This window comes from Ptychodera flava, chromosome 11, assembly GCF_041260155.1.
Source record: "Ptychodera flava strain L36383 chromosome 11, AS_Pfla_20210202, whole genome shotgun sequence".
Lineage (NCBI taxonomy): Eukaryota > Metazoa > Hemichordata > Enteropneusta > Ptychoderidae > Ptychodera > Ptychodera flava.
Genome location: NC_091938.1, coordinates 40280495 through 40291846, shown reverse-complemented (window position 1 = coordinate 40291846; position 11352 = coordinate 40280495). Strand labels below are relative to the sequence as shown.

Sequence of the window (11352 nt, the reverse complement as noted above, 5' to 3'; positions counted from 1 at the left end):
TCGAGTAAAAAATGACATGGCAATGAATCTCTCAGTAGTCAACGGTAAGAATCCATCCACGGTGTAAACTGTTAGCTACAAACAATAATCCCTTCCATAAATTGGCAGCACACGTCATGCATCAGCATGCAGCTTAGTAGAGCTGCCATTGGACTATTCTATTATTTTTAGGAGGGGCCACAGAAGGTGACCAACAGAAGGGTACAGAAATAAAAGAACAAGGAAAAAATTAGTTTTACCTGTTGTTCCATTATAGGAATGTCAATGTCAATTATTTAGCACCTTTAGTGATTTTTCTAGGTCCAACAGAAAATTTCAACCACTAAATAATTTACAACACCATGCTCATACATACACTCCCTGCACGGCAAAAAGTATCTACATTACAGCTCTTCATAGGCTCAAACACAGATCCGACCACACAACCCTGAGAGTGTCAATGGGAAGTCTGATACAACTACCGTCACTTGAATAATGTGGAAGTTAGAGGCTCTTCTTAATCTTTAGTTGGTCAGTCAGCAACAAATTGGCATGTGTGATCGTTGAAATCATACTATCGTCAATTTTGATTTGTGTGATTTTTTAGCTCATATTTGGTTTTATATATAAATACCAAAAAGAGCTTATATTTTTCTTTTTGAACTAAAATAGGGAGAGGTCTTATATACGATGTATAGCATTTTTGAAAATCCTCTAAAAGCGGGGGAGGGTCTTATACTTGAGCAGGGTCTTATAATTGAATGAGTAAGGTATATAAAACCTAGGAATTTTCGCTCAACAAAGTTCACAGTTTTGTTATGTGTGATCATTTAACAATTTACACTTACCATTCATCATGGGAGGACGTGATCTCCTTTTTGCATGCATACTGGGCAGTTTCACAGTTATCATGAATATTTGAATTTATCCAGTCTAGGACAGAGAAAAAGGACCCAGATACAGAGACTGATAATTACAGAGACAAGTTGAATCTTGACACGTCACCACAAAAATGAGGAGATTTATTAAATTTCTGTATATTTGCAATGTTTTACTGTCAGGTTACAAGAATCAAATCAGTAACATTCTTGATAATGTTATGCTTGGGAAAGATGTCAGTTTTTGCGCTTTTGTATTCAGGGTAACTTAACACTCCAAAAAATAACATTTGTGATATTTTTTGTCTGTCCCTCAGGAAATATTCAGAATTCCAAAAAAGGAAAGACCAGAGAAAAAGGACTCAGATAATGAGATTGATAATCGAAGTAGAGACAAAGAGAGAGGGAAAGACAGAGACTACTTCAGAGATAGAGACTCTGACAGAGATAGAGAACGTGACAGGGAGAGAGATAGGTACAGAGACAGAGACAGGGACAGAGACAGAGACAGTCACCGTGACAAAGAAAGCTACAGAGATAGTTATAGAGACAGAGATAGCTACAGGGAGAGAGATAGTTACAGGGACAGGGACAGTTATCGTGATCGTGACAGATACAGAGACAGAGACCGTGACAGAGATAGAGACAGATATGATGATAGATACTCAAGACGAAGATCACGTAGTCCTTCAGGGTACAGCCATTATGATGACAGAAGCAAACATCATTCAGAATCAGACAGGCATTCCTCAGAATATTCCACTCCACCCAAGTTGCGGAAACCATGGAAAGGGAAAACAGAAAAAGTGGATTCAAAGAAGAAACTTACGAAGGAACAAAGACGATATATATTTGAGAGAAAGGTGGAGCAGCAACAGAGAGTGGAAGAAATGCAGAAAGCGAAGGAACAGTTTTTTAACAGTCAAATGCAGGTGTTTGAGGATGGTGGCGCACAACGTGAACAGTTTCCTGTCCAAGATCCAACTATGTTCCGAGGTCAAGTGCAACCCCAAATACCTATGCAGCCTCCGCAAATTCCCATACAGCCAGCCACCATGGAGCCGGATGGTATAGAACAGACTCCCATACTGCCTCCACAAGGACAAATAATGCCAGTTGATCCTGGTATGATTCCAGTACAAAGATCTGTCCCAATGATGGATGTTGAAACACCATCCATGCCAATGGTACCTCATGAAGTCATTGAAAGCCCTATCCAGCGATCTCATTCCCATTCTCATCCACCATCCCTCCTTGAAATTGACCCTACCAAAGTTCATCAAGAAGCTATGGCACAGCAAGGTAGTGATGGCATTGCACCACACCAAATAAATGACCCTAATCTTGGTATGACTGCACTACCGCCAGCATCAGAATTATCACAGGGTTGGGAACCATCCCAGAGACTGCCACCACCCCCACAACCTCCGTCATCACAGGCGCATTTTGATATGCCATCAGAGCAGCAATATTCTAGTGGGGTATCAGCATATTCACAAGCTCTTCCACAGTTACCGCCACCACCCAGACAGCCACCAACTGAACAACAGCCACAACAACCAACACAATCACAGCAACCTGGCAGCTATGTGGTTCAGCAGACTTATGTGCCACAGTCTCCAATGGTCCATCAGGTACAGCAGTCTGTTCATGTATCTTTTCAATGCAAATGCCAAAGAATTCAACACTTGCTCAGTTGCTACACTGGCAATGTTACAAATGCATACTTTCGAATTGATGATGCAAAATTGTACTTTGTATGCAGTTTTCTTTTTGTTTTTGGGTTCCAACTGTTTATTTGCTTACAAATGAAATCACAAAAGTCCATGCATTCAGGAATGTTGCAAGTTCTCCCCAGCAACAGTTACTTAGCAATTTGAATTCTTTGGTCTCATCTTGACCATTTCACAGTGAGACTTTGTTACAATGTTGCAATTCAGTAAATCATTTTCCTGACACAATAATTATCAATAATTTCCATTATGAACAGGAGAGTAAACTGATCAATCACAAATCAGTCGACATTGTTCCCTGTAGGTGTATCCATACAGGTTCTGTGTATACAGTTCTTCGCTGTAGAAAGCACTCACTCACATGCAGCTGTGGCTTCTTGTACAATTTTGACAATTGAATGCTTTACCAGTCAATATTCATGAATCAAAGAAGTTGCAAATTCATCTCAGAGGTCATTGAAATTACAAACTACCAAACATTATTCCAAGTCTAATTGTTTTTCAAATTCATCCAAAAGATGTTCCTTCTTGTGTACATCTAAAGTAACAGTTAGTTTTTGAAACACAGGTATAACTACCTAGCTAGGTAGTCTGTTGCTAAAATAATACCATTGATCCCTTATCCTACCAAGCTAATATGTCACCATCGGGTCAAGTTGGTTAAAACCTGTTTGGCATAATATGTCCCATGCTGCACTTTAATATAGACTTTGAACATTTGAAGGCCTGTGAAAACGTAGATATTTATCATCATGATTTTACTAATTTAACTTGCTATATGGTCAGTAGGTATATGTATATAAGTTTTGCTTTTACAGCTTTTTATTAGTACAGCAGATGTTAAGCTAGTTTTTTTGATAAGTATTGAAATGTAAAGATCACATGTACCTTTGGATGTATTGAAGTGTTCTCTTGTATAAATTTTTTTACCAGATTATTGATTTTGAATCATGTGAACTCTTTGCTTCCTGATTGTTTGATGTTGAATTCAAATTTCTAAATTGCAGAGCTTTGTTCAGCCAACGCCCATGCCAGGTCAAACAACTACCTTTGTGACAGCTGATGGAATGGTGGTCCAACAAACCATCACACAGCTACCAGATATCCAACAAAACATGCAACAGGTAGGATGCATAAATTTATGCATGGTTCTGCATATATAAGTGTATGACAGAATTGTCAGATGAGATGTATGGTATATTTTCTCATTAGAGAATTATGAGAAATAAATGCATCCTTGAATGACAAGTATTTTACTGTTTTATTTTATTTTATTTTATTCTTTCAAGAATGTGCATGGAATAGAGAAAATATGTGTACTAGCTGATAATGAGACCTGTGTATGGTAGACTTGCTCCCAGTTTGTGAGCTTTTTCATATCTTAACAGAGAAAAGTGAAATGCTAAATTTCATCAAAATGTATCGTGTTTACAGATGTGTGATTGCAAAACACACAGACCTGTGTAACTTGCAGGGTTTATGTTGTTATAGATAACTCAAATGATGACAGGCCTTATAGATATACAAGGGCAAGGTCACTATTTCAAGACCAAAATGTCATTCTGATATTCTTTACTATATTTTAATACAAAAGTTTTCTTTCAAGAATGTCTGATGTGGCAAGTTTGAGACTTTTGTTTTTCACATTGGATAAATTATCAACTTGATTGGATGGGACAGAAAACCCTAAATCCATGGAAAATGTACATGTACACATAGATATGCCATGTAGTGTGACTGTTATGTCAGTGTCATGTTGAGTTGGTGATCATTTGCTGTATGCCTGTTACTGTCTCAGATCATACTATGACAAGGAAACCCCCCTAATCATGTTTTGAGAAGTACTGCATTCGTCTGAGTATAAGCCCCCAGTGTGGCAGCAAAAAAGCGATGGTAAAACAAGGGGAGGGGCTTACACTCAAGCAACCCCATGTTATCTGCCATGACCACTTAATTTATGCTAATTTATGTACGATTTTTTAAACACCATTCCAACTTTCTATCATTTTCAAATCAACTTACACAGCCAAAGAAATTGATTACACAATTTCTGGATACAGCAGTGACATTTTGGTGAAATTTCAGCGTCAAAAAACCCAAAACTTGAAACAAAGAGGTCATGTATGCTGCCGATTAACAGCATAGTGTGAACTGGAATGCATTGACTGCGTGGAAAAGCAATTCAACATTCCAGTATCAAACGGTCTGAATCTTGTGAGAACAACAATATAGCAGTCAAAATTGTAATGGTCACTAGGAAAAACTCATCACAGATGAAAGGATAATTGTTATAAACAGATGAAACTGCATATTTGTAGAGGGTGAAATTTCGTGGTCGTAAATGAAAATAAACAATGGCAGACTTGACTGCATAGTGAAACTATTCTATTTAGGCGACGGGGATGAGCAGGGTCAAAGAATCAAGAAAGTATTGGAAAAACGTGTCATTTTCCTTACAATACTGTCAAGGGAACTCCAGTTACCCATTATATTAACTTCTTTTAATCTTTTATTTCTATGGTTTGTGTATGGAGCCTGTTAGAAAGAGGATTAACTTGCTGCAGTATGAAAGGTTTTTTGTAAATGGTCCATTTCTTTAATATGTATATTTGATGGTTTGACTAAACTGCATTTTAACAACACATTTTAATCTGACAGTAATGATATGATATCTTTTAATATTCTACATGATACTCCCTGATGTTTTACTGCGGTGACTCATATAATTCTTATTACTACTCTGCCAAGCTTCCAATCATAGCATTTCCTTTGATCTGTACAGGTGCAGCAACTACAGCAACTGCAATTAAACCAGCGTCTGGCATCATTGGGATCTCAGCCAATACAAACAGTTCAAGTTGTTCAACCATCACAAACTCCAGACATTCCATCTCCTCCAAAACCCAAACCCATTGTACTGCCACCATTATGGAAAACTGCAAGAGATGCTGAGGGCAAAGTATACTACTACCACAGCAAAACAAGGTAGGTGTGGGTAAACTTCAAGGAAAACATAGAAGACATAGATTTGGTAGTGTATTTTATGTTTCATGATACAAAGTATTGAAACTTCCAATGGAGAACTTGACATAGAAAAAATGCTATCAAGTTTGATTAATGTAGTACCATGCCATGAAAATAACTATAATTTGTAAACTGCAGTTCTTTCATTGTGTTATGACACATTTAGGGTTTTACAAATGGAAACAGGTTTTCTGTAGCAGTGTATACGACCTGATGCTATATCTAACGATAAACTCTAGAACTTCTGGCGTTTGTGTAGATGTATTATGGATAAAGTAAATTGATTGTTATAAAATACAACCTGTGTAAAAACACATATTCTGTAATATGTAAACGATCAAACTTTGAGTGACTGCCTAATGACTACTAACTGCTTGATTCATATGGTACTGTACAGCAATGTAAGCACCAATCAGAAATATAATATACTAGAGCAGCACAGAGATGTGCTTCCTAAGCTGTCTGTGAGGCTTATATCAGGGAAATGTGTGCAGAGATGTGATTTGACATATTGCTCCATTTTGATTGCTCACCAGACAAACTCAGTGGGATCCACCAACATGGGATGGCAACTCCCCTGACATGGGTGGTGATGAGGCTGATATGGACCTTGGAACCCAACCTACGATGAGAAGACTAAGAAAAGAGCCACACAAGCAGCAGCTGATACTTCAAGTGAAGTCGCTAAACGAAAAAAGGAAGAATTCAGGAGCAAGGTAGTCACTTCATTGATTTCACTAATTCCCTAAAGAAGTGATTTGTTGAGGTGACATGGTGTTTAAGTATTTGTTGGTCGTTGGGAGAATTGGGTAGCTGCAACCAATGGCAGAGAATGAGTCATTTTCTCAAAATCTGCCAACAGTCAGAGAATGCATTCACACTTGACGTGACAATGACACAGTATGAACATCTAAACATCTTTTGATCCTGAAAGATTCATGTCACCAAGACAATGACAGTGACAGCAAAGCTGTACACTTATTTTGACAAGCTGTTCACCTTCAAGTAAATTCTGGTGCGCTGTTTTCAGCAGTGGCTATTTTATGGACTCTAAACTTGTTGATAGATAACTTTTGATACAAATACGATATGTGTGCAGCAACTTTGTCAAGTGGTTTCAGAGCTGAAGTCAATATTTGTAATCCACTGAACAACATGTCTAATGATGCATTCAGGTAGATGCAAAATTGAAACAAGCACAAGATGCGCAAAGAACACATTTTGTAGGGGCTGGTTTCATCAGCTTGGGTAACCATTGGCACAACACACACTGTACAAGGCTTTCAGGAATTCCAAATTTCTCAGATGTCCCTATTCAATGCAATGATTTGAATGACCATGCAGAGATATGTAGTAATTGGCATTACATGATAGGCCAATCATGTGTGTCCATGCCTGTCATTATTTACAAAGGAAATTGAGATATGTAGTAATTGGCATTACATGATAGGCCAATCATGTGTGTCCATGCCTGTCATTATTTACAAAGGAAATTGAGATGTGGCTGAACAATTGACTTATCACATAAAAGAACTAGATTGGCACTTTCAGACTTTTTTAACTCGATTGAAAATATGTATTGTCTCTTTCACAGATGTCTTCTTACGTTGTAAGTGTGCTGAATCCATACAGGAAACCAGATTGTAAGGTTGGCAGAATTAACAAGACAGATGACTTCAAACACTTAGCCAGGAAGGTAATGTCAAAGGTCTTTTATTTTGCTATGAAAAGATGAGGTTATTGCAATATTTTGGAAACTATCGTATGTTCATTGCCCATGATCAATGCAGATTACTGAAGAAATTCCATGATAGCCATATAACTGTTCTCTTGTTGTTTTTTCCATTTTAGTTGACACATGGTATCATGGCTAAGGAATTAAAACACTGCCAGAATGTTGAAGATTTGGAAGTTAATGAAAATGTCAAAGGGAAAGCCAAGGAATACATAAGGAAGTACATGAGCAGATATGGTGCTGTGTACAAGAAAGAGAGTTCGCATGATTAGAGTTGAACTGTCTGGCTTCTGTACAATAATCTTCATTCTTTCAGATTTGACACCCGATATGACAAAGTCTGTTTTTTTCAGGGACATTTTATAGTGTTTTCCATGTTTAATTACAAAATGCTTTCAAAGTCTCTTCTTATTATAGAAAGTGTACATAGATCTAAATGCCCTTGTGCATCTTTTAACTGAACCTTTTGCAGAGGTGGAATTTTTGAAACTGACGGGGAACCTTTCAAAGTCAAATGTTCCTAATGTCTTTTAATTTAAGTGGGGTGATGATCAACAGGCTTTCACTACCTACATATTGCAAAGTTAGGCCAGACAGAATCCCAGGGTTATTGAATTTAGCTAAAAATGTGGTGTACACCTAAAAGTCTGGTGTACACCTAAAAGCTGTTCCTGTAAAATGACAATCCTCAAAACTGTACAGAAACTTTACATGGAAAACAAAAAGAGTTCCATGAGATATAAACTGTAAAATATCATTACAGAAGGTGATACTATTGAAAGCTCAGAAATGTTTTTTCAAATATCAAGCAAGTTTGATGAAATTCTGTAATTTATGTCAAGATGTCTTTCAGTTAGATGTTAGGCTTAGTTTTTAGGCAAGATGTGAAAAGTGTGTGCTGTATTGATGTAGAAGTACTGTACCAATTGTCAGGGGCTTATGGCCTGTTTTTACAAATTTTTGTAACAAAATGGTATGATTGTGATGTGACTTCAGTAGCTCTCTAGTTTGTTAAAGAGTCGGTGGGAAATTTTATGAATGTGTTTCAAAGCAGGTGAGAATGGTAAGAAATTGAATAGAAATGCTGCCTGTGCCAGTATGCCATGGGCAAGCTGATGTTTGGCCAGCGTGTACAAACATCATTTCAGCCCGTTCTCCTCAACAGGGTTTACAGCCTCTTACAAGTATTGCACAAACTTTGTATATTTTCAAAACACTGTAATGACCATGATGAGCATGGAATACTATGAAGATTCTTTTGAGTTGTAATTGTCTACAATACTTTGTCACACAGCTTATGTTTGATAAAAGATAACAAGCAAAAACGGATGCCCATCATTTTAACCCTTTCACCACCATAGTTTGACCCAAATCCATTGTTTTCTATGGTAAAGTTGGACCTGCACACAGGGAACTGGGGGTGAAAGGGTTAAGTGTGCCCTAGGGATGATATTATTGTTCTAGTTGGGTCTACAGCTGGGATTTTCATCTGCACGATCATCGATCTGGTGTGTGGACAACACACTGTTGATATGATTAAAACACCCCAGTATGGTCTAGTATGCATTAATGTACCTGATTCTCTGGAAAAATTGATGCAAATGTTAGAACACATTAACCAATCAGAGTGCAGGGGTAACATCTGACCTTTTTGACCCAGATTGAGTAGTTTTTTCTGTCGCAGAATATTTTGATATATATTCCTAGAAATCGTCACAGTGACTCAGACCTGTAGACCACCTGTTTCCAATGTCATAGCAAACACAAATATTAAATATCACCAGAAATTGTGTGTAATAGATCAGTCTTTAGCATTTCCCAACTTTGCAGGTTATGCACACAGTGACTTGTACAGTAGTAGAATGAAAAAGTTAACACCACAGCTTGGTTAGTCTGTGATTTCTTGAGTATAAACTCGTATAATATCAATGACATTGTAACTTGCCTTGGTTGAGGTGTTGCAAACAGAAGACTGCAATGAGAATATATGGACTTTGTACTTACCACTGTTATTGGTTCAGTTCCTAAGATGTGTTGTGAAACTTATGCCACGATGTATGACAATCATTGATACAGAACGAAGAATTAAACTATTTCATGCTCACATGACCATGCAGTAGTTGTTGAAGACATTAAAAGCATTTTTTATTCAGAACAGAATGTTAGCCTTCACAAAGTATGAAGTGTCCACACATTGTGTCAGTCCTACAGTATATTCTAATGAGCTCTTCATTCATGGTAACACAGTAAGGCTGCATGTTTCATTGCTTAGTCAGTATGTTTGTGTCTGACAGACGTCTGATGTAATTATAACCAACACGTTACCATGGTGGTGAGATTGTGTGGATCGTAATCGTGGCAGTTCTTTGAAATGATTACTAGTAAACCAAGTAATCTTCATTGGGCTGATCATTGAAGACAATCCTAGACACACAGACACCATTGTACTCTAGAAAGACATGCAGATTGTAATAGGCCATCCATTAGATAAGTCTGCAATTTCAACTTGTGTAATCAAAGTGAATTGGAGTATGTATGGTCTTCCCTTGACCCATTCACCCAGATTTCTCTTTGTAGAGATCCAACTATGTTATAGAAAACAATAAGATGTGGTAAATCATGATGATAAGTGGGTATACCAACAACGTCTAAGCTTCCCAACTGTATGAAAACTAAATCTCAGTGTCGTTTCACCATGGCAGTCAAAGCTATAAATGGCTTGACAAGAGTACTGATATCATGTGATGTTCTATCCCAGCAATTCTTGGGGCTTTAGATACAGATTTTTTTGTGTCAGAAAAATGACTTTAAAACTTGACTTTTTCTACTTTTAGGGGATCTTCATTTATTTTGTAAGATTTGTTGTTTTTGATGTCAGTTTCTAGATAGGGTTGTTAAATGTTGGTTGCCATGTGTCCAACCCACCACAGTGTTGTAACTACCTAAGTTGTGCTGTTGATTTTTTCAAAACTTGTTACATGCCATTTCCTCCTCCTCCATATGTGTTCCCCAGTTACTGTTAAATTTTTGTAGATTTCTTAGAAAAAGGTGGGAAAGGAACACATGTTAGTCATATTTTAATTTGTTGTTTAAAAATATCTGTATTTAAAAATTTTCCTGTTGCAATAGAATTTTTTATATGTTGCAGTTGTATTTTTTAGGAAAGAAGTTGACTGCCCTATTTTACACATATACCTCAGTACAATTTTCTGCTGCATGTACTGTGTGGCCCGTGGGCCTCAAGAATATCTTTTCACCAATGCTACTCTGATGCATTGTTTAGGCCATACATGGTGTTTGCGTATTCCATTGTTGACAAACATCAAATAAAAAGATGTGTGTTATCTTCCCAATTCCAGTGTGTTGTGTGTATTTTTTCTCTATGATGGTTTGGGCTGTTGTTAACATCAAACTGTGAGAATGGGTCTCCCATTTGAATGCCATAAGAACCGCATGGGATGCTGATTCAAAGTGAGGTCAGTGGTTAGCACATACCTGTCTTGGCCACATGACCCTTTGTTGTTACAATTCATTTAACCCTTTGAGTACTGCAATTTTTCCCATCAAAATTTTAGTGCAACATTTTATCAATTTTTATAAATTTTTCGGGAATTTTTTTCTATAATTTTAGACTAAATGGACACATTTGCTAGTTATCAGAATTTTGGGAAAAATCTGAAAAAAATGACTGGGACATATTTTTTAAAAGTGACAAAGATTGACTTTGGCGTTTAAAGAGTCAATCCAATAAATACATTGTAGACCTATCGTTACCATGCAACTTAGTAAACTGCCTCACTGTTATTCTTATCGAATATAGTAAACCCAACACTCTTCTGAAAAAGATCATCAGTACATCAATAGCAGTGTTCGTTTTACTTCACATTTTTGTGCAAATATAAAATTCTTGTTTATTGTCAAATTGTTTAAAACATGCTCGACACAAATTAAAATATTGCAGTATTCAAATTAGTTATCATCTTTCAAAACTATAGATTCCCCT

At 37.0% G+C, this 11352-nt stretch overlaps 1 protein-coding gene across 1 annotated transcript in view; it reads left to right on the top strand.

Moving 5' to 3' along the window:
- The window catches only part of LOC139144269 (uncharacterized), a 36198-nt gene extending 25496 nt beyond the window's left edge, over nt 1-10702 (top strand). The window contains 7 exon segments of the mRNA XM_070714934.1: nt 1175-2491; nt 3598-3714; nt 5373-5575; nt 6151-6227; nt 6230-6330; nt 7209-7310; nt 7466-10702. Coding sequence (XP_070571035.1) covers nt 1175-2491; nt 3598-3714; nt 5373-5575; nt 6151-6227; nt 6230-6330; nt 7209-7310; nt 7466-7621 — 2073 coding nt within the window. The 3' untranslated portion in view covers nt 7622-10702.
- The last annotated feature ends 650 nt before the right edge of the window (nt 10703-11352 follow it).